We start from the raw sequence: 23,163 nt of genomic DNA on the forward strand, positions 1-23,163 counted from the left end.
GCTGCCATACTTGCTGTGAGGCACAGGCTTCATTCACACCTGTGTGCATGGCATGGGCCATCACCCTCCACCCTGCCTCTCCTCTCCCTCTCCTCTCCACCACTGGGAATGCCCACACCAGAGGCCCACAGGGGTTGGTGACTCTTGCCATGGGCTGTGGTGGTTGAATGGGGGTTGGAGACCAGGTTTCTCAGGGAGGGAGGGAGGCAAAGCTCTGGCAGGGGTAGATCCACCCCACTCCTTCCTGCATGGACAGATTTAGACAAAGAATGAGATGCTCTTGTTGCACCGAGAGGTATTTCATGATACCATGATTCCACCTCCAACAGATCTCAGTATCTGTGTTGGGACAGGTTCAGTGGGATCACCCAGCATTGCTTTGCATTCTCAGGGCTTTTTCTGACATATATAATGCAGGAGGAACACAGTGTAAAAGGTCTGAGTTTCACATGCATTCTGCAAAGCCCCATCTGTAGTATTCTCTCTCCTGCAGAGATCACAGGTGGCATTTCAGGGTACACAGCTAACACAGACCCAGCAGCGGGTCAGATTACCAACTGGCACCTGAGCACATGCCATCAGAATAATGACTCCTGCTTCACAAAGACTCATTTACCTTTCAACAGCTTTGAGGTTCTCAGGGTCCATAGTCAGAGGCAGTTCAGTGCCTAAATCACTAGTGGTTACAGGAAGTGTCACTGACTTTCATAGGAACAAGGACAGAGTCACAAAATAAAGGTGCAACTCAAATAGCATCAAACTGTGGGAATTAGATCAAGTCCTCTGTGCTTATATATGAGCAAGATATTATTTGTTAAAAGGAGATAATTTTAAAATAATTTCCATTATTTTGATTTGCCCTAGTTTTTCATGGCCCAGGATGTTCCTCTCAAAGGGTTAATTTAAAATTGTGCTGGCATTTAATCAGACACTTTGCAAGGTCCACAAGAAGCTTTCATTCAGCTTGGAAGATCTGTGCTGCAGTCCCCACTCCGCTCCCTACCACACTCTTCCCACCTCAGAGCGAGGCCTACAACCTGTGACCAAATCAGCTGGGGCGAGGAAGAAGTGGCATTGTATCAGTGGGATTTTGCAAAGTAATGGCTTTTGGAGAAAGGCATTTCCTGAAGCAGAAGCAGCCTGCAGGAGGGCAAAGTTCTTGGGAGATTGCAGTGGGCAGTTCAAAATGAGAGCACCAGGAAAGGCCCCCCCAGGAATTCCCGGCCCTAGTGCCCATAAGGAAACAACTGACCTACTGCAGAGACCAGCTCCCTCCTCAGCTGGGGATCCCTCCAAGCCCCTCCTAGCTGCCAGAACACAGCACTGTGCCAAAGCTGCTGGACCTCTTCTTAGGCAGATGCCCCAGATCCTTCAAATATAATTCCCATTCATTGGTGGAAGTGGGATTACTGGTTCCTGCCTGCTTTTTGGGTTGTCACTTACTTTGCCAGGAAATATTCAAGCCTTGTGGCAGGAGAGCACTGGCAGTTTCTTGTAGTGGGATAGAATATAAGAAAATAAAGATAGTGTAGAAAGTAATCTTACCCCTAAGGCGTTGCAGCTGGGCCAATCACCAAGGGTTAGGAACAGGCCTGACTTTAACAGGCCACAGCTGTAGCCAATGAGAAGAAGAGGGCTATGAAAGAGTGGCTGGCTGGTTGAGAAGGGAGCTGGAGTCAGTTGGCTGCTTTGTGAAGAAGAAAGAGTCAGTGCTCTGAGGAGTTGCCCATGAGAAACACCAAGAAGGTATGGAGCTTTTGTGATGAGGAGACAACAGTATGGACCCCCTGCAATAAGATGACAACGGTTTCTGCCCTCCCCAAGGCAGCTGGCGTGAAGGGGAGGGAGGTGAGAGCCCTTTGGCAGGCGAGGAGGCTGAAGTGAAAGTGCTCTGTCACTCAGAGCTGGCTCAGGGGCTGAGGCAAGGAGCAGGTAACTCATGGAAGGCTTTGGAGCCTGTGGTAACACAGTCTGGCTGATCTGCAGTGAAGTGTGGCTGCATAAAACAGGCAGCAGGATGGGAGTGTCAGTACTGCCAAGAATACTTGGAAAGAAAGGCCCTTCAGGCACAGGAACAATAAGGATCAAGACTTGTGAAGTGGTGTAGTGGTGACAACAGCAGAGAAAAGATTGGTTTTGACCTTTTCAGGTGTGTCTCAGGGGCATGGTCTGTTAACAACTATAGTCCTCCCTCTGCAAGTGATTGAACACAGTGCGTGCTAATTTATGGTACTTAATTTATAGACAATCATCTTTGATATTTCCTAATGTCTTTTCCTGTAATTGGAGGGCCACCTCTCCTTTACTTTTTTTTACCTTTAATGGACATAAATCTCAAAGCAGCTTCATTGATATTTTGGCCCTAAGACTGAAGCTGTAGGTCAAGTGTATTGTTTTTCTGAGGTGGGACAGTAATGGACATTTAACTCAGTCCCACAGCACAGCCTGTCCTAACACCAGCTGGCCTGTTCCTAGCCATAAGCATACCTTGTGGCAAAATCCAAGCTATTTATATTGTAGAATTATAATTCAACACCCTTCTAGGAAACCAGGACTGTAGTAATATCATGCCCTGTTTATAGAGACATCATCCTCATGGAATCCTACATTGTCAGCAACAACACACCATGGAATCCTACATTGTCAGCAACAACACAAAGGTCCGCACATAGGTATGAGTTAACCAGGTACAGGTAGGAGATAACTATCACATTGTCCCACTGAAATGTGTTTCAGTGCTGCCCAGTAAAATTGCTATTTGTGTGGCATTTCAAGGATGCACAGTGCAGGCTTTAAATAGTGTGTTATGACTGGGCTTCAGCCGGGGTTGTATCTAAAGACTACCTAAGTTTAATAATATTTGGTGAGACAGCATTATTAGCTATACAGTGACAATCCAGCAGGTCTTGAAATGAGGCAGACAAAGGGATTCATGATCCACATGTCAAATTTTTGTTTTATGTCTGCCTCATAATTTCATCATACTTTAAATCTCACCCTTGCTTTCCTTGTATTTCCAAGCTTGTTTGAACGCTTCCTTAACACAGCTGGTGCCTATGGGATGTGCTGATATTGAATCAGTGCTGAGGACACAATGTTGAGCTCAGTCTAGGTCACATGAATATAAAACACCACACAGCATGGTGGAAACTCTGAGTTGCTCCCCTACCTTTTGCATAAACTGTAAGAACTCAAGAGAGGGTGCTAAGTGGGTTAAGCAAACATATCTGATAAGGAAACACCCACCCCAGTTTTCCTGTGCGAGTAGGATGTTAGATTTAGACTGCACATCCCTTTGGTGCCTTCTTCCTTATCTCAGAAAAGACATTGCAGCATTTAATGGGATATCATGGAGACCAACAAAAGAAATTCAGGATTTGGAAAAGGTCTGTAAGAAAAAAGCTGGGATAAACCATCAGGCTCGTGTAAAATATCCTAGAAAACAAAGAAGAGGAGCTGTGGCACAGCTTATCAAATAATCAAATACTATAGAGGAAGTATTTTTTCAATAGAAGTGAGTAACCAAAAACGCCTGGAAAGTGTTTCAGTGTACCTCTGAAGAGAGCAAATCCTCCTCAAATGTATGCTGATTCAAGGATGGATCTTAATTACGAGGATTTGTTCATGAAAGGGCTTCCTTGAACCTCTTTACAACAGTATGTAGCTCATGGGCTGGTGAATGACAGCTTTTTCATTAAAGACATACAGTTTGGTAATTGTTTACACTGCCTGTTTTCAGAGGTAAAAGTCAGAATAGAAGTTTTTGAAAAATCTGAAGGATGATTCTTCAGCCTGTGTAAAGTGGCAAGAATCTTGCTGTTAAGACAGGACATTTCCTAAAATCCCTGTGGGACTGATTATTAACTTTTCTCTCTTGATGTGTTTTCAGATCTAAGGCTTCTGCAATGCTGCATTGTTGGGGCTTGAAAGATGGTTTATATTTGCATCCATTGAGCACTTTTTCAAGTGACCCTCAGTGCATTGGGAAATGTGTCCTTGATCTGTGTCAGTTGTGAGGTGCTGTGAGGAGTGCTGTGTTCTTTCTTAGGCTTCCCTATTCATTGAAGAGTTGGATAAACTGTAGGGAGACACCAGGATGGTACTGGGATGGAGCACAACAGATCAGAGGATAGGGAGAGAGGGCTCAACTTGTTCAGCCTGGAGAGGAGAAGGCTGAGAGGGATCTTGGCCAACCTTGGATCTGCACCAACCTCATCAGAGCTCACAGAGAAGATGGAGCCAGCCTTTTGTCAGTGGTGAGCACTGATAATGAAAAGGTCACAAGCTGCATCAAAGGAAATTCCAAGTACTTGCATGGAAGAAGTTTTCCCAGGGAGGGCAGTCCGATGTTGGCAGAGGTTGCATGGTGATGCTGAGGAGTTTCCATGCCTGGTGACTGTGCTCCAGCCTGGCCTGGCAGCCAGCCCTGCCTGGTGGGTGAGGTGTCACTGCTGTGCTGTGCCTCAAGTGTGGCCACCCTTACAGTGAAGAGAGGAAGCGTTCTGAGTGTGCCTGTGTTCCTGAACAAGAGAGGCAGTGAGAGGAAGCGGCACAGCCCTTATTGGAGGAGAGCTGAGATGAAGAGGTAGAGACCACAGCATGCTTTGTTTCCTTATAAAGACAAAATCTATTGCACTATGGGGTTTTGTCACCACTCACTTCCCTCTCTGGGCTCAGTTGTGGGCTTGCCTAGTTGCACTGCAAAAAAGGAAGAGTTTCCTTGCCTGCAGTGACAGCTGCTTTGCAGTCCCTCCACCCTGCAAGAGGTTTGGTTTCTTTCAGAAGTTCTGCCCTTTCTGTTGGATTTGCAGTTCTGAGCTCTTCATTGCTCTGACCCACTGCTTGAGCCCAGGAGGTAAGATCACAGCATCTGGTGGTTTTTTGGCAGGCTGCTCTCACTGAGAACCCCAGCAGTTTAACTGCACAGGAAATTGTGGCTGCCATGAAAAAACAGCAGGTTCTGTATTAGTGTGAAGCATTTTCCAGTAGTTTTGTGCACGGCAATTCTACTGACCTTCAGGAAAGTGTTTGACAGATTTAATTTGGCAGAGTGGCTTTTGGCTGAGTAGAATGGTAGTCTTGGAGTTGGTATTGGCTTGGAAGGGCACGATAAAGTAAGAAGCTATTATTTAGATTGAAGACTGGATCCACGTAAGAAGGGAATTTTAATTTCAGTGATTAGAAACACTGATTCATAAGCATAATGTATTTTGGCTCATAGTGCTTACAATGTAATCTGCTGGCTGTTAGGACATGTATATCAGGTTTTTAGAAATGTAATTTTACTTTCCAGTGGATAAATAAAACTGATTCATATTAGAGCCTGATTGCAGTAGGAACTTCTGCTTTTGAAATAGTGACATGGCGGAGGGGGTCCTAACGTTATATAATGTTATATTTATATACCTTTTAAATCTTGACTGGTAAATCTGGTCAGGCTGGTCCCTTGCCTTCTTTGGGGTTTCAGCTCAGGCTCTGGATGAATTGAGAGTTGTGATTGTCTACAGATATTTTAGGTGGTACTATTGTGAACAGGAGCCTCCAGGCTTAGCTATCTTTGTAAGAGCAGTAGCCTTGCTGGTTTTGTCATATAGTGATTCCCTCAGCACATGGATTTGGTTTGAACACTGGAACTTTAGGTCTTTGTTATCACAACTGAAGTCTCAAACCAGGCTGGCTGACTGATCTTGTACTGCTACAGGTGTCAGGTGAAGATGATCTCTAGCAAATGCAGCTGGCTGCTCAGCAGATGGGGTTTGACCACCTTGCTGAAAGCAGATCACACTCTGGCACCCCTCCTGCAGAGGAACTCCAGCAGGTTTCACCTTCCTCCCCTCTTGCCTGCCCACAGGAGCAGTCTGGCCTCCTGAGCTGGGGAAGCTCTCATGAGTAGACAGGAGATGTGGAAACCCCCTCTGTGGTGGGAAACTCCACTGAGAAGTGATGCTAGAGCCAGGAGGGACTGGGAAGTACCTCTGGGGAGTACTGCCTGCTTGCTGGTAACATGAGCAGGAATTTCTGCTTCCATCCTGACCGTAAGGTCCAGATTTACTTAGCTCAGAAGCTGAAGGTCAAAAAAGGGATGTGTTATCTTACTGGGTTTGAATCTGCTTCTTCAACTGGACTAGAGTGTCTCCTTGGACTGAATATTATTATGGTCATAAAAATGTTTGTACTTAAATCTAGTGGTGTTGCTCTTCTTCTCTTACTCACAGAACCTACAACACACTCCATTGTCTTGTATTTTGCTCTCAATTTTTTTGACCCCATTTCTTTCTGATTTCAGTCATGAGCAGCTTAAAACAGCTATGTAGCTTGGAATGGAGTTATCTTGATAGAGAACCTACTGTAGAAGTCATTACCACATGTTTTTTATAAGGCATGAAAGAACTAGGAAGTGATTGAGTAAAGGGAAAGGAAGGAGATGGGGGAGATCAGGGGAATAAAGTGCATTCAGAAGTGTAGCTCATTTTCATACCCAGCTCCTTCATGCAAAACAGCAGACTCCAGTGAAATGCTGATGCAAAACGTAAAGTATTTATCAAAATGAAAAATATTTAGGAGAAAATCTGAAACAGTGTTTAGGTGCTGCAGGATGGAGTACAGAAGGGTCTGTTGGATGCTCTGTGCATTTCCACAGCTATCCAAGGGGAAAGCTGTAGGATGGGAAATAAATTCCTGCCCCTTGATGAAACAAGTAGGGTGTCCTGGACATGGAGGCTGTGAGAGAGGAGAGTGGCATGTGCGAGGCATGTCCAGGCTTGGGGTCCATGCCATAAAGCCAAATCATTCTTCAGAGGAAAGGGGAGCAGGAGGACTGTGCCTTCTGCTGCTCCAGGTGCTGCTTGAGTTCCCCACTGCACACTCTCAGCACAGCTCCCAGCACAGCACTGTCACAGGATAGGGGTCCAAGCAACAGCACAGCTCTAAGGAGGGCTTTGTTAAGATGTGTTTTTCTTTTTCTGGTCTGTTTTTGTGGGTGGAAGGGCCTGGTTACTGCTGGAATCACTGAGGTGTCCTGCAAAACTGAGGACAGAATTCAACTCCTGGCCTGGGAGAGACAGCAGCAGATTCATAAATCCTTGTGGAACCAGGCAAATGCAAATATGTGTTTGTATCTAAAAACCTCCTTTTTACAGCTGGAACATATTTTTAATATTTTCCATGCACAGAGGAACTGTTTTCCTGCAAATGAACTGGAAGCAGAGGCTGTCTCCTCTCTTGCATCAGTTACCAGGCTTCCACAGCACATTTGGGTCACTACTTCATGACCTGACCACTCACCCTCAGGCTGAAGCACACAGGAATAGGAAGAAAAGATTCTGTCTGTCTCTCCAAGGTTTTATGCCCATCTACCACCCCAGCTGTGCTGGGATAGATTCTCATACCTATATCCAAAGCAGACCCTGCAGATGCTCTCATCTTCTCCCACCTTTGTTAGTGAAGATGGAACTGGGTGTGACAGGGCTTTCCATGCTGAGTGGGACACCTGTTGAATGACTGAAACTGTCAGTTTGAGAATCAAAATGTTCCTTTATCTATGGAAAAATGTTCTCACTTTAAAGCTAGCTAGTCTGTGTTGATAAAGAGATGAGAAAGATAAGTGACCCAACAAGAAATGCAGGGTACTGGATCAATTTTATTTTTTTTTTAAGAAAAATGCTACAGACTCTGAAAAATAATATGCACCTCAATGCTGTCTCCCTAGTAGGATGTATCTGACAGATACAAGACACATAAGGAGAGTATTTTTAGGTTCAGAGCTCTGCTTTTTGAATGTCTTAATTTCCTTGAAGGATTAGCCCTTCCTGCCACTGAGTCCATCTGCCACTGATCTCCATCTCTTTCCAGACCCTGTGGATTTTCCCTTCCCTTCCCTACTGTTGATCAGTATTTGATTTAGGACTTGGGCATCACACTGACAAATGAGGTCCTTTATGAAATGGAACATTAACAAATAACTCATGGGCATTGCTGTATTCCTTCTGAACAGTGATAAATGTATTTTTCTCGGTATTTTTTTTCAAATTGTATAAGGAAAAAAAACATATGAAGTGCAACATCTTAATAATCCCAGTGCCTAAATACATGGCAAGATTTGCTGTTGCAGACACCAGTCTTTTAAAAAACCTTTGAGGTGAAGACTGTCATTTATTGTGGGCTAGATCATGAATCTTTATAATGTACTAGGGAGGAGGTATTTGCCATATCTTCAGAAAGACTCCTCTCTGATTTAAACAGCAAGATGCCACCCAAACTGAAGGTACTGTGATCCAAGTTACCCATTGTTAACAGAGCAAAGGATGTTTCTGTCTACTTTAGGATTTAAAATTTAGCTCAGCATCCCTGAGGAAATTTTTAAAAAATACTCTTATTTATCTGTAGTTATTTCAGTAGGGAAACTGTCACAGCCCAACATGCATAACATAAAAAAACAACTTTTTTTAGTGAACTTCATGTGTTTGAAAATGTTGCAGTTTGTGCTTCATAAATGATTTTCAAAGTCTTTGTGTAAGACATGTGTCCAATTGGCATGTGGTTCCAAAGGTGTTTGTGTTTGCTGATATTGTCAGCCATGGTGAGCAGCTGTCTGAGTTACTCACCAGCGTGGAAGAGAGATATGAACTCTGGTTTTCATCTTACATGACGAGCAGAAAAAAGGCTGTCACAAAAAAAAAAAAAATCCCCTCAGTCTGCTTGGAAGCTGTGACACCAAACAAGAATAAAGGACATCGCTGGGATTGTTTGTTTGTCTAAGGAGGCTGGGTACCCCGAGCTATCACTGTGAATGATCACTGGCAGCTCACTTTAATTCAGCATTAAAGCTGCTATCCTATTTTGCTGTGGGTGCAGTATGGATCACCCTGCTGGTGCAGGGATGTAAGTACATTATTTTGATCAGAACTGTAAGAGAAATAACAGCTAATAATAAATATGTAGGAGAAAAGCATGAGAGTAGCAAATATGCTGAGACTGAAGTTTAATTGAGAGATGAGCTATTCTGGATTATGCTAAAGAACATGTTTGGCTGATGGCCAACAAGATGGCTTTGCCTGCTGTGTTTTAGTTGAAGGTTTTTGCTGATGAGCACAAGATGAAACTTGAAAATTAAGGAACTTCTAGGCCACACTGCTGTAGTTTTGTCACCTTGATTCTTCTTTCAACATGAGATCTACTGTATAGTTTATCTTTTTGTCACCCTTTAGTGACAATGAAAATGGCAAAAACTTGTCTCCAGGAGGAAAGAATCAGAACCTAGCTCAAAAATCTTCTCTTGTCTCCTCCTCAGCCCTCCACACTGTAGGAAATCAGCTGAGACAAATAATTTGAACAGAAATGCATATGGGTATATGGACTTGTGTGTGGACTTATGAGAGAAAGGTAGAGGGAAATATTTCTGAGGAGGAATATCCTATCAGGGATATTCTGAAGAGTGACCAGGAATAGGCAGGCATCCAAAGGTGCAATAAATGTGGGACAAATATTGAATATGTCTGAGATACTCTTGTTTTGCCTTGTACTTTTCTGGCCTTCAGGATGCTTCAGATCTGTCACGAGAGTTTCTGCACAATTCTAAGGACTCTTCTCTCAATCCTCCCCGCTGGTGGCATGATCCAGGGCAGGCTGGGCCTTGGAGGAGGATTGCTGGGGCTGCCTCTTTGATGTGAGCTGGGAGGGAAAGTCTATTGCAGAAGAGAGCTGGGGAAGTATTCCCCAGCCCTTACAGAAAGCTGGATGTTGGAAATTGAATTTGTGAGTGAGAAAAGAAAGAGAAAAGGAGCTAGAGCTATGAGCTCTGGCAAAGTGAAGAGTTTTGTGTGTGCAGGGGGACAGTCTCACATTGCCCCATGAAACAGCTGACAGCTGTTTTGCAACAGCCACTCTTATTTCATCAATTTCAGAAAAAATAAGCAAGTTTGAAGAGAAGATAGCAGGAAATTTATATATGCCGGGAACATGTGTCATGCCCCTCTCCAACAGCCAGACAAGTTATCATATAATTAGCAAAGTACCAGTGCCTTAACACAAAGCAAAGCCCTGATGGTAGAAAGTGAGTAAATTTTAGTAGTGTCTTTGACTTTCTTGAAACTAAATTCACAGTTAAGTTGTTCCTGACTAAACATGTTTGTGAAGGACAATGTTGTCCCATGAAATGTGCTTTTTTGCTTTGGGGAAAGGTACAACTTCATGTCTATCTATGAAGTGCCATTTCATGTCTTCAAGGTTTTCATTGTCTTGCTTGCAACAAAGCTTAAACACCAGAGCAGTGGAGAAAAGTATCAAACAAGGTAACCATTTAATACAAGTCTTGGAAACCTTGACATTTTAATGGCTTTGCCATTTATTATTTATAGTGCATGGTGGATGTACACTTTGCCAAGCAATGCATAACCAGGCAGCTCCTCTTAGAATGGCTTCAAAATCGAAAAGAAAATGAAAGAACATCAATATCCCTGTGTTTCAATTTAGCAATTATGTTCAGGTTTAAGATTATTTTAGTTCTTCCTTTATATTCCAGTCCAAAAATAGTTTGTTATTAGATCTCTTAAAACATCAGTGTGGTCATAGGTTCTTCTGAGGATAAGGTCAAATAAAAGGAAGCTTTTAGGGCATGGCTGTGACATATTGGTTTGGAAATGATGGCAGGGAAGGGAGTGCTTTGCTAGAGGCTCTTTTGGTACCAGTTTGCTTGTATTCTCAGCAGCTTAGGTGAGAACCTCTTCCCTTTTTTACACCAACTGGTAACTCAGCAGTCTTCTGAGGAGGAAAGAGTGTAATTGCACAACTTTGTTTTGCTTTTGCAATAGTGGGTTTATGCAGCTTGCCAAACTAGGAAGAAGTGTTGCTTCCAGGCAATGTTGTAATCCGGATGTCCTGAAGCCATCTGAATCTCAGACTGTCTCAGGGAGTTTTCTATTTACCTTCTGAATGTTTATTACCTTCCATTTGTTTCTTGTTGGCAGTTCCAGTGCCTTTCTTGCACTGACCCAGGGAGGTGTCTTCCTCATCTCAGCATACTGCCTCAGCATCTAAGCACGTGCTGACTTTCACCTCATTCTCCCTGAGACACTTCAGCTCTTTCACTGATCTTCCATCACACCGAGTTCAAGATTCTTCCTCCCAGCTGCTCCTGATCTTCAATATCTCATCTGTGCTGACAGCTAAGCTGTTTGTCTTCAGTCTACACCAAACTGCCCTCTGTCTTGCCAAACCTCTCCCCTGCCCAGCTTTTCTCTTTGCTTCTGGCCATCCATCACTTTGCTCAAAGCCATTGCCTGGTTCTCACCAGCTGGTTTTCCCTTTGCTCCTTCCTCAGGTGGCTTCTCAACAAATGTTCCCCCCAAAGGAGCTCTTTCAACTTGTTCACATTGCTCATCATCGTTGCTCATCCACATATTCTCCTTTCCTCTTGTATCACCCTCTGCATTTTTTCTCTGCATTTGCCTGGTCATACTGATTTTGCAAACAGTTTGGAGTGGAGCAGTGTACTGTGTGCTTGTGAGTTACCAGTGATTGGACTATTCACTCAGGATTGTTGGATGCCCTCTTGATGGGATGCCCGAAGTATTTTCAGTTTGCATGGGAGATGGTGAAGTGCTGAAAGAGGTCGAACTCTAGAAGCATGTGGCTCTGCTCTTGGCTGGTTAAATCAGTAAAAAATATTGGGCCTGACCTCTTCTACTACTATCCAGACACATTTTACACCTCTCTGTGCCTCAATATTACCATTTAATGATTTAAGCAAAATAAGCATTTTAAATACTGGAAGGTGGCTTTTTGAAAGGGGATTTTCTCCTTTTTTTGCTGTGTGTTGCTGAAGCTCTGGACTTTCCTTCACTTGATTTCCTTATGTTTTGTTTTTCCTACTTGAACAATTTAAAAAGTGACAGTGATTTTTTGTTGGGAATAACTCTGAAGCCTTTAAATCTGAAAATTCTGGTGCCTTTCTGAATCTCACTGTTAGGAAACCACAGTGGGGTATTAATTAGCAACACCCACTGGAACTGACAGGCTGAAGTCAAGAGGTGCTGTGAGGGCGAATCTGTGGGAGAAGCTCAGTTATGTGTTGGAGCAGGCAGTGATCATCCTTCTGTCACCTGAGGAGAGCCACCCTGCAGGTGATGGAGAACCAGTCCTTGTTCTTGGTGTGCACCTGAGATGAATCTGATTGCTCACCTAGGTGTAGTTACCTTCACAACAGTGGTAATGCTGACCTAAAGAAGTCAAAAGGGGTCATTACAGCAAAGCCTTTCATCCTCTAATTGGTATAAATGTCCACATATGTAAACATATGTACTTCTAATAGGATTCTCTGTGTTCAACAGATTACTTAATTGCATATCAGAGGTCATGACTTCCTGGAAGAGGCCATTTCATGTTGGTGATATTTTTTTCTCAAAGTTACTTTGCAAAAGTAATGTTAGAGGCAAAAGCCTGTAGTGTTTCCTACCTCTTAAGCCTAGAACAATCTTCATGCTTCATTTAAAGCTGTGTTGCGAATTACTTTGCTTGATCAAGTGAGTGGACTAGAAGGAATGACCTTGCCATGGAATATGGACTTTCTGGCTGATAGTGTAAGGTTTTCATGTGGCCAGCTGCATTTTAGTTAACCCACAATTTGTAAAAACACACAGCAGGCAACAGAAAAAGATTGGCAGTGAGGAATCAGAGGCAGGAAAGATACCAGGACGGACCAGGGGAAGAGCATAGATCTGATTTTACCCTAACATAGATAACCCACGTTGCAAGTGGATCATAGGGGTTTTTGAAAGGTAGTCCTTGAAAGTATGGTGGTTAGAACCCACTGCAAGAGCAATGGCATCATGGATTCTGCTGCACTTCTCTAGTTATCAAGGTCGGAGTGAATGAACAGATTTTTTTATTGCTGTCCTCATCCTAAAACCACAGTGATTAGGCAGGAAAAGGATGCAGGATGCTACTGGGAGGCAGCAGACAAGAAGTTAACCACATGAGTTGCTTTTGGGCTATTTCAAAGTTGTGTCCATAGTGGTTTTCACAGACACAAGGAATCAATGCATGAGTTCTGCAGAGCATTGACTCTGAAGCCCAAATAGGCTGTAAATAACTCTGTGTTTTTACACAAATTGCAAATCTAGGTTTTGGGTTTATTTTGTTTTTTTGTTTTTTTTTTTTTTTTTTAATTATGCAGTGTGAATTTTAATTTTGGAATGGCATATTTCTGATTTTTTTCCTCTCATTTGATTACTGTATCTACAGCAACCACTTCCCAGGATCAACTCAGGTTTCCATTTCATTCTATTTAAATAGTTGTTTGGTTAATTAATACTTAAAGAGACATAGGACACTATAGTCATTCTCACAAATATAGAATAATAGATAGTCTGTCTCCTGAATAGTTTCCTCATGAATATATTCAAGGGACAGTAGGACAGATGGGGACATTATCCCCATCTGAAAAAGCAGATGGGGATAATGTGCATCTTCTGGCAGTGTACGTAATGATGCCATAAAAGAAAGTGAACTTTCCCTTCCTGGTTATTAAGGAAAGTGCCTGTAAAGTGAAAGTCTAATCCTTGCTCCTGTTTTATATCTTTGATGAGAGGAAAGGCAGGAAAACTCCTTCTGGCCACACATTCCTAAAGCCATCCAGCCTCAGGCACTAACTTAGGCACCTTGGGAGGAAAGTACTTGAACTCCCACATATCCAGGGAGAGAAGTAGCTGACTTTTGGGAAGCCAGACCTGGTGCTCTGAGCACCTTATGAAGGAGTTTCTCTCAATCCCTCCACCTTGTCAGGGTGAGCAGCCTCCTCATTAGGTACCCAAAGGTAAGTGGTGCAAATGTCCCCTGAGGTTCTGGCTCCATCCCAGAGCCCTGGGAAGCACCCAGGGCTGCTTCTCTGCGAGCACTGTTGAAGAAATGACTGGATAATTGTGTTTCCAAGGGGGAATAACAAGAACCAGCACCATTTAGTCCATTTTCTCCATGAGAAATGAAAGTCAGCAGAGGTAGGATTTAATTCCAGTTAATTAGTAGAAATAAAATTGTTGTAATTTTGAGCAGGGCCTGGCAAAACAACAGGAGGGACATGGAATTGTATCTCATCTACACAGGATTTTATCCCTTCACTTGATTTCAGGATACAGAGAGGAGCTGGGTTTTCAGCTATGGCGAGCTGCTCCAAAGCTTTGAAGAGCCAAGTGAAAACCTCTCTCTGTTTCATCACAGCTGCAAACCCATAAAGCACCAAATGAAACAAGTGTGTTCTCCTTGCAGACCTGCCCCTCACAGAAGTCAGGATGGCATCAACAGGGCACTTCTCCGAGGAGGAGATGGCAGAGCTGCGGGAGGCCTTCAGCAAAGTTGGTGAGTGCAGCCAGCAGCAAAGGCGCTGCTGAAGTGTGAACCTGTGGCCGGCTCTTTTCTCATGGTCTGACTGACCAGCTGTGAGGAAATGGAGTTTTGTGTGATCAGTTCCAGCACTGATCACACATCACCCACAGAAAGCCCTTTTCCTGCCACTCTAGGCCTCCCAGATGAAACCACATCAGCTCACTGCAGAGCACTGGCCTCCTACACAGGGGGGTGTTGGGGCTCCAGCAGGATTTAAAAAAAAAACCTCAAAAGCTGTACAGCAAACCATGTTGGAAATATTCTCAAGTGTCTTCCCAAGAATATTGTTTATTCACAACAAATTATTTGGAAGACAAAAAGGTCTTATTTTAATGTTAATTGAGTATTCCCTATGGGAAGGAAGAGTGTGGAGAGGACAAATATGCAGATGGATAAAAAATTTGTAATCCCTTCACAATGACCTTTCAAGCCCTTTCTACTGTGTGTTTTCTTTCCAAACCTTTGACATCTCATCTGATTTGTCTTCTTTAAAGTCACACAGACCCATCACTGTCTACCCAAATTCTCAGAAAAGAGAAAAAAAAAGAGAAAAGACAGAATTTCTCACAGCTCACTTAACTCCTATCAGCCTCACTGGATTATGCACTCATCAGCTGTCTGTGCTGATTCAGGTGGTGGTTGGTTGATTTCTGAGCACACAACAGTCTAGTCTGGCAATCTTAAAAATCTGGTCCCTCTAAATATCCCATACACCCAATGCCCTGAGAAGGCAAATCACAGAATCCTAGCATGGTTTGGCTTGGAAGGGACCTTAAAGATTATCTAGTTCCCACCCCATAGCCATGGCAGGAACACCTTCCACTACATCTGGTTGCTCCCTCAAAGGCTGGAAGGAAGCTCTCATTCCTCTCCCAGACATTTCCCTCTCCAAGTCCAGATCCTTTTGTTGAATGCCATGGTGAGATGGATGGGATGCTCTTTGCAATCCTTGTTAATCCTGCTACTGATGCTGAGAGCTGAGTGTCTTTTTGCAGCATGTGACTCAAATTGCAACTTCCTATGCAGGAAGTCAGCTCACACTGCTCTGAAATCACCTCAGCCTCCGGGATGGAGAAAAGAAGCCAGCAGAAAAAGAAAGACACAGATACTTAAAAGCCAAATGTAAATAACTATATCTATATCTATATATATATATATATACACGCATACATGTGTATATATATACACACCATATAACTATATATATCTATATATATAGATATATATATATCTGTGTCATAACCACAGTTTTTTAACAGAAACTCTCCACGGAATAAGCTCAGTTTGCTTTTTATCTGTGGAGTTTTTCACTAAGTGGAGATTAAAGGACTATGAACCTGTATTGGTGATCTTCTCATCAAATACTATCCTGTATTGGTGATCTTCTCTAGCAAATATTTGCAGGAAGCTCAGCAGGAGCATTCATGTTAGCACCATCACAGAGAAACACAGAAGTTTTTATTTTGAGGATGACCATATGCAGTTCCAGCCTACTTCTGATGTAATTAGATCCAGAAAACAGGCCAAAATCACAAATTATATCTATGGATAAGTGCATATGTGTATTGTGTCAACTTTATTTTCTTTAGCTGTTCTGTGGACGGGATGCTTCCTCTGTAGATCACATTTGTCAGTGTGTAAACCTTGGAATAGTAATTATATCCATTTAAACCTAGCTTTGTTAAGATATTTATATGTCTAAACATATAAATTCATCACTGTGAGTTTTTCTTTGTTAAAAAGTGATTGTAATTATTTCTTGAGTGTGAATAACACCAAAGCAATTGAAAATACCAGATTTCAAGACAACAAATCTTTGTATATAACGTACCTTTCCTTGGATAAAACAACATCAGCCTTTATGTGCAGAAATGGCACTGGGCTGATGTAGAATGTAAAAGTTTGCTTTTATCTTTGCAGATATCAGCGGGAATGGCTTCATTGATACCAATGATTTAACAGAGGTGTTGAAGGCTGCCAATCTCCCTCTCCCAGGATACAAAGCCAGAGAGCTCATTCAGAGTCTGACAACCACGGGGAATGGCAGGATCAGTTTTGATGAATTTATTTCAGTAAGTAAGGTGTTATTTATTTCAGTAACTCAGGGTGATCCCCCGGGCACAGCAGAGGCACAAGCACAGGCTCTCATGGGCACCTCATTAATCCAATGAGTCTCCTCACCAGAAAAGTTGAAAGCAGAAAATAACCAAACTAGAAATTCTGCAATTTACTGGGACAAGTTATGTGAATACAGCTGCTCATTGCATAAATGTCATATCGTTCAGTTTGGTTGATGCAGCAAGATACAGTTTTTCAGTTATACACTGCAAAAAGATGATGTTCTGGCTAGATGATTACAGAAAATGTTAGCAGATCAAAACTGAAAACTTCATGGGGCACTTTTTAATCAAAAAACTTATTTTTCTGGTCTGAACTGGGTCAAAGGCAAATGCTAAAATAGTGGAATTTCCCTCAGGCTGGAGAAGTATATTTTTACTTGCTGTTTCTTCAAACCCAAACTGCTGTGCTCCAAAGTAACCTTTTTTATTACCTAGCTGATCTTTGTTCCCTGATTTGAAAGCATAAAAGCTGAGTTTAATCCTTTTGTACCTCAGCAGATGATACACAGATTATACCCAGAAACCCACTGAAAACACTAAAGCTGCCCTTCCCTATTCATGAAGCAATGAGAATGTGTCTCCTGGCCCAAGAGATCACTCTTTTAGCTTGGTTTAATTCTCCAAAATTCTAAAATCCTCTCTCATGGCTTGAAAGATTTTCCGAGACTTGAAGAGCGATGATGTTGCCAAGTCATTCCGGAAGCAGATCAACAAGAAGGAGGGGATCTGTGCCATCGGTGGCACGTCGGAGCAGTCCAGCGCTGGCACACAGCACTCCTACTCAGGTGGGTGCAGCTGTCCCACCCTGACAGCAGCCAGTGAGCCCTGGCTGCAGCAGCACACACACCTGCCCACTGCTGGCCCTGCTCACCAGGGAGCTTCCCCACTGCTGGTAACCCATTTCCCTGCACATTTTAGCAGGCACTCATTCTATAAACTCCCCTTGCAACCAGATAGTTCCTGACTTTTTCCCATGGAGGGCACAACTCCATCAGGGCTTTTCCTCCAGCCTGTTTCTCCAAGCTGAACGTTGGTTGCTGTCGTTACCTGCTGGGCACAGCCCTCACGGAAGCAGTTCCATGCAGAGGAGGTTCTACCCTTGGCAATCTTCTGCAGGGACAGGAGTGGGGGACTGGCTCTCTCTGGGGAAGGGAGAACAGAGGATGCTTCCAAGGACTCCATCTACCACCTCCTCTGAGCTACTGGGAGCCATGTGAGCTGCTGCTGGTACAGGATAGCTGTGCTTCAGCCCTGCTGAGCTACAGGCACATCTGCCCATTACCCTCTGAGTGCTCTTTGTCAGAGCCCACTCCTGGCCAGGCTTTTCTAGATATTCCACATGAAGAGGATGTAATGTGCAATACAGAATTGTTTGAAGTTATGTGGGGTTTCTGTTTAGCAGAGTGGTACAACACTGCATTCTAATGACAGTGAAAGCACAAATTACCACTTGCAGAGCTTAACATCTGCACTATGCATTTGAACAACATGGACTTCATTACCAGTCTCTGTAATATGCCTGATCTCATGACCCAGGCAACCCCAGTGAGTGGGAAGGGGTATTGAGGGAGTATTAACCAGCTCAAGCCCTTTGCTGTCCTCAGCTCCTTTGCTGGTCTCCTGAGAGCCTCTTCCATGCAGGGTTTTGTGGATCAGTCACACCGGTGGGAAAGGCTCTCCCAGGAGTTCTGCCTTTGTCAGTAAAACAGTGGTAGAGGCACTGCACAGCAAACTGATGGATTTGATGTTGTGTCCACAGAGGAAGAAAAATATGCCTTTGTCAACTGGATTAACAAAGCCCTTGAGAAGGACCCTGACTGCAAGCACGTGGTGCCAATGAATCCAGAGACAGATGACCTCTTCCAGGCAGTCGGTGATGGCATAGTGCTTTGGTAAATGATACCTTTCCTTCTCACAAATGGGAACCATGAGTCTGCAAGAACTCACATTTCTGTTCAAAGTGAACCTGCTGAATTTACATTAAGCTCAGGAGCGTTTGCAGACTCAGGGCCTTGATAATACTAGGGGTTTTGTGCTTATTTTATCTTCAGAAATATAAAGCATATTTCATGCTTAATGAGAATTTTTCCTTGCCTCTAGACACTTAAAATTAGATGAAGTAAGTGAAATTTAAGGAGCTGCTTGGTTTTATTTTTGCCCAAGGACTTTTGGTGTTTCACACAAAATAGCACAAAATACTGAGTGCTTTCTCAGACATTTTTGACACAATAAATTTCTTACACAACTTCACCTTGTGGCATTCTTGGCCTCACACCTAAGTACAATCTGTATGTAGCCCAAAATAATTCCTTAAGTATTGAGTGTGTGCCTCTGTGTATATATGTAGAAGCAGAGGGTGATAATCTGTTTTTGTTAAGTAACTCTCCAGCTCTTTGATTTGTCCTGCAATGTAGAGAACCTGTATTTTGTGCACACATAGCTTAATGTATTTCTTGGGGTTTTTTTTTATTTTATTTCCAGTAAGATGATCAACTTTTCAGTGCCAGATACCATTGATGAGAGAACAATCAACAAAAAGAAACTCACACCCTTCACAATACAGGTACTTAAACACAACAAAATCCTTTGCTTTTCCCCTTATGATGCTTTTGTGTAATCACTTGGAGGAAAGGCTGGTTCTGCCCAACACAGTCAGGCAAAGTTGTTTCTGGCACAGTGAGATGCTCAGATCCATGTCATAAAAATATAAAGAATTATATTCACATTTCTTTCCACACGTATGAGCAACCTGACTGACCAAACACAACAAATAATATTCACCAGATGAGAGCTTTAGATGTTTTTGTGGTAGATGCCATATGAATGAATAATACAGAGATAATACAGTGACCAGTTGCAGTTGGAGTATCTCTCAGAAGGCTGAATCCTTCTTTTTAAGACATGACAATGGACCTGAAATCACAACTGCTGTTGTTGCAGTCTGATGTCCTCACCAGAATATTAACTGTGACTCTGGCAGTACCAGTGCAACATGCCTGGAATCAGACCATTGCTGTTGCATGCCTTTTACAAGCCAGTATTTCACCTTGAATACTGAATCCCTCCTTTATTTCTATCACATGTACATATAGATGATTGTTTGAATGGACTAAAAGGGTGTTAATTTTCACTACTTAAAGTTTATTGTGTTTCTCACACAGCAGTATGTAGAGAGATATTTTTATATGAACAACATCTATGTACCTGGTACAGAGTATAACTAGATATATGGAACACATATGAACCTAACCCAGTTTAGCCCTCAGCTACTCTGATTTGATGGAACATTAGCCAGACTCAAGTAAGCTCAGAAGCCATTAAATTGGATTTTTATGCTGTATACCTCGTTTTTCAGTTCTAATCATTTTGGTCAGCAGCATAACTTAATGATGCAGCTCAGATCAATCCCTGTCACATGTAGACATGATTTGATCAATATAGCTTCCACTTTAACTTAACCCTTTTACAGCTGTCTGTTGGAGAATAGGCAATTAATTTGAAGTGGTCCAATTTTTCTAGCTTATGAGAATTTACACTATGTCTCTCTCTGCATTTTGTATCTAATCAGATCTCCCTGTCATGATAGCAGTGCTGAAATTCATGTGAAAAACTGCAAAGCTGTGTGATAAATTATATTTTCCAGGCTTCTTTGCCTGCCTCACTTGCCCTCTGTTTACAAAGCACCTTTTTGTATACTGTAGACCTGAGGATCAGACTTTCTTATTCCCTTTATTTTAAATGGACAGGAAATGGCAAAGGAACATAATGTTCCTGAAATATCACTTTTATTTCTGCCTGTCATTGTGAATCACTGAATCCCTCAGCTTCCTCTGCACACTCCCAAACCAGGAGTCCATACTCCAAAGTTCAAAAAGAAAATGTCCAGATATTACCAGTTCTGACCTTGGCTGGACTGTAAGGCTAAAAACTCATCAGGTTGATTCATACTGATTCCTGGGACAGTGTGTTCTTTGCAAACACTGCCAGCTAGCAGCTTACTTGTATCCTAGGTATCAGGGCTTTTGCCGACTGCTTAGGGAGAGGAGAGCCTGGAATATCTGCCAGTTGATGGGGCTGTAGCTCCTTTCCTCCTCCCCGTGTGCAGGACTGAGCAGAGAAGAGTTTGCCCCATGCTGAAGCTACATCTGTACTTGAGAATGAGCTCGAGCATTGGCCCTGGGGAGAGCCTGGCCTGGGTAACCAGCATTGAGCCAGGACATCACTGTGAATGTAGCTGTATGCTCTGAGCTCCAGTGCCTTCTGATCTGACATTTGCCACCTCTGCCAAAATGAGGTCCTTTCTGTCTTTGTGTTGAGACCCAGAATCTGTCTGTAATTCCCCAGGAGAGTCTGCATTCCCCTGCCCCTGTGGCCAGACATGTGTCCTGGGCTGCATCAAAAGAACTGTGGCCAGCAGGTCATGGGAAGTGATTCTGTCCTTGTATTCCCCTCTGGTGAGCGCCCAGAGTACCCACCTGGAGCACTGCCTCAGGAAAGACATGGTTCTGTGTGCTTAAATGTATTTGCAGTGAAGCTGCCTGCAGATTTCATTCATTTTAGCTGTGCTCCCTTCCTGTAGTCTCAGCTCTCAAGTTCTGCATCATTCAAAAGTTCTCATCTTCCCCTAGGAAAATCTGAACCTGGCCCTGAACTCTGCTTCAGCCATTGGGTGCCATGTTGTTAACATTGGAGCTGAAGACTTAAAAGAAGGGAAACCTTACCTGGTTCTGGGTCTTTTATGGCAAGTCATCAAAATTGGACTCTTTGCTGACATAGAGATCAGCAGGAATGAAGGTATGTATGGCTCTTCCTTTCAGTGCCCCACTGTCATCACTGCAGAGTCTTTAGGATAAAGCTATTAAAAAAAACAACTGGATTTTAATTTTTTTCTTCAAGTATTCGTTGTCTCTTTTCTTGACTGGTGTAACTTTCCTTGCTTTTCACAAGCTTCAGCACTCAGAAGTCCAAGGCTTTCTGCAGAGTTGTGTGTTCAGAGCCTTTTCATGCTCATTGTGTCAGGATGGTGGTCTGCATCCTGACCCAATCAGCATGAAAAGACTCTGAACAGTGGTCTGCATCCAAGTATATTGGTGTATTGGTGCTAAATCTGGGATAAGCAAATCTGCATTCAGGAAGCTTGACTCCTTGCTCTTGATTGCCAAACATCTTTCTTTGTGAAATCATAGTTAGAGAATCAGAATAATTTAGGCTGGAAGGAACCTGTGGAGCTGCACCTTGGAGATCTGACTCAGCCATCCAGCCACTTGCTTTCAGCAGTACAACATCTTAAGTATAACATCTTTATGTCAGAGGAGGTAGCTCAGGGCCTTTTCCTGTGTTTTCTGGGCAGCCTGTTCCAGAGCCCAACCACTCTTGCTGTGATTTTTTTTTTTCTAGTTAGAATCTAGTTGGCATTTCCCTTCTGATACCTTGTGTCCACAGCTCCTCATCCTTTTCCTGGGCATACTGGAAAAGTGCAGATCTGGCCCCTCTATAATGGTTGAAGACAATACTTGCTCCCCTCTCAAACCTCTTTTCAGGCTAAATAGACCCAGTTTTCTCATCCTCTTCCCTTATATCACAAACTTCCATCCAAACATTTTTTGTGTCCTTCCACTAAACTCGCTTCAGTTTGTCAATGTCTCTTTTATACTGGGGAGCCAGAAACTGGACCCAGCATTCCAGGTGTATCTCACCAATGCCAAAATTCTCCATGAAGTAGCTTCATCATGAAGGCTGTGGGTGTACCTGCAGTCCACACAGCACCTCATCTCGTTGCTTTGTTCCCCTTGCCTCTGGACAGTCCCTCACCCAACAGTGACACTTCTTTCCTCCAGTTCCTGTGCAGGTGTTACCTTCATTGCCTTGACCCTTTCACATTTCTGTCCCTTTCATTGCCAGAGCCACCAGGTCCCATTCCTTTGTAGGTAGCCTTGCCCTGCTGATTTGCTGTTTTTTTCCTTTCTGGTATTTTCTCCTTCACTTCTCATCTAAGACTTCATCTAAGGCTAGACAAGCCAAGAAAATTCTGATTTTTTCAGGTTCTCTTTCCCTCATAGCCCTTTTCTGCAGCTGTTTCAGGTAAAACTCCCCTTTCTTGAACATGAGACCCTGTATTTCCAATGAACTTTCATGAGCACATGATATCAAGGCAGTAATACATCCCAACCTCTATGGGAATTATCTGGGATGCACTTAATATCATGTTGGATTTTCCCCATGTCGTATCAAATGGTGGCTCAGAGTAGCTTAGAAGACATCTAATCCACTCAGGTTCTCATCCTTCGTTCATATAAGCTTTTAGCTAATAGCAGTTATTCATATTAATTCCCCAGAGAAGGTCTTTGAACATGGCACTATTAAATTGCATTCCATTTTTATTACTGTCATCTAGTTCGTTCTGTCTGGTTTCCTGATCATCCTCTGTATTGACTATGCCACCTATTGACTACCATCTTCACGTTTTTAGCATGTTGTAAGTATTTGTGCCAAGATAATTGATGCAAAAAAAATGAGAAAGCATTAATCCAAAAATCAATCCACAGTCAACTCCACAAGAATCCTTCTTCCAGCCTTCTGGCAGTGTCAACACTGTTTTCTTCATAAAATCCTCTGTTTATTTTCAAATGCTTCTATTATCCCCCTCTAGTCCCCATTGCACCCTATA

At 43.0% G+C, this 23,163-nt stretch overlaps 1 protein-coding gene across 4 annotated transcripts in view; it reads left to right on the forward strand.

Moving 5' to 3' along the window:
* Positions 1 to 23,163, forward strand: part of LCP1 (lymphocyte cytosolic protein 1) — a 50,915-nt gene that overhangs the window by 15,649 nt on the left and 12,103 nt on the right. For 3 of the 4 annotated variants that reach the window (XM_071448405.1, XM_071448407.1, XM_071448408.1), the window contains exons 1-7: positions 4,723 to 4,855; positions 14,260 to 14,349; positions 16,297 to 16,448; positions 17,152 to 17,281; positions 18,256 to 18,388; positions 18,978 to 19,059; positions 21,125 to 21,290. In XM_071448405.1, coding sequence (XP_071304506.1) covers positions 14,283 to 14,349; positions 16,297 to 16,448; positions 17,152 to 17,281; positions 18,256 to 18,388; positions 18,978 to 19,059; positions 21,125 to 21,290 — 730 coding nt within the window. In that variant the 5' untranslated portion in view covers positions 4,723 to 4,855; positions 14,260 to 14,282. Of the gene's footprint in view, positions 1 to 4,722; positions 4,856 to 14,259; positions 14,350 to 16,296; positions 16,449 to 17,151; positions 17,282 to 18,255; positions 18,389 to 18,977; positions 19,060 to 21,124; positions 21,291 to 23,163 lie in introns of those variants that run through there. The other variant, XM_071448406.1, reaches the window with a different exon arrangement.

The sequence above is a fragment of the Agelaius tricolor genome, unplaced genomic scaffold, assembly GCF_023055355.1.
Source record: "Agelaius tricolor isolate 1412-34295 unplaced genomic scaffold, bAgeTri1.0.p SCAF_26, whole genome shotgun sequence".
NCBI classification, from domain to species: domain Eukaryota; kingdom Metazoa; phylum Chordata; class Aves; order Passeriformes; family Icteridae; genus Agelaius; species Agelaius tricolor.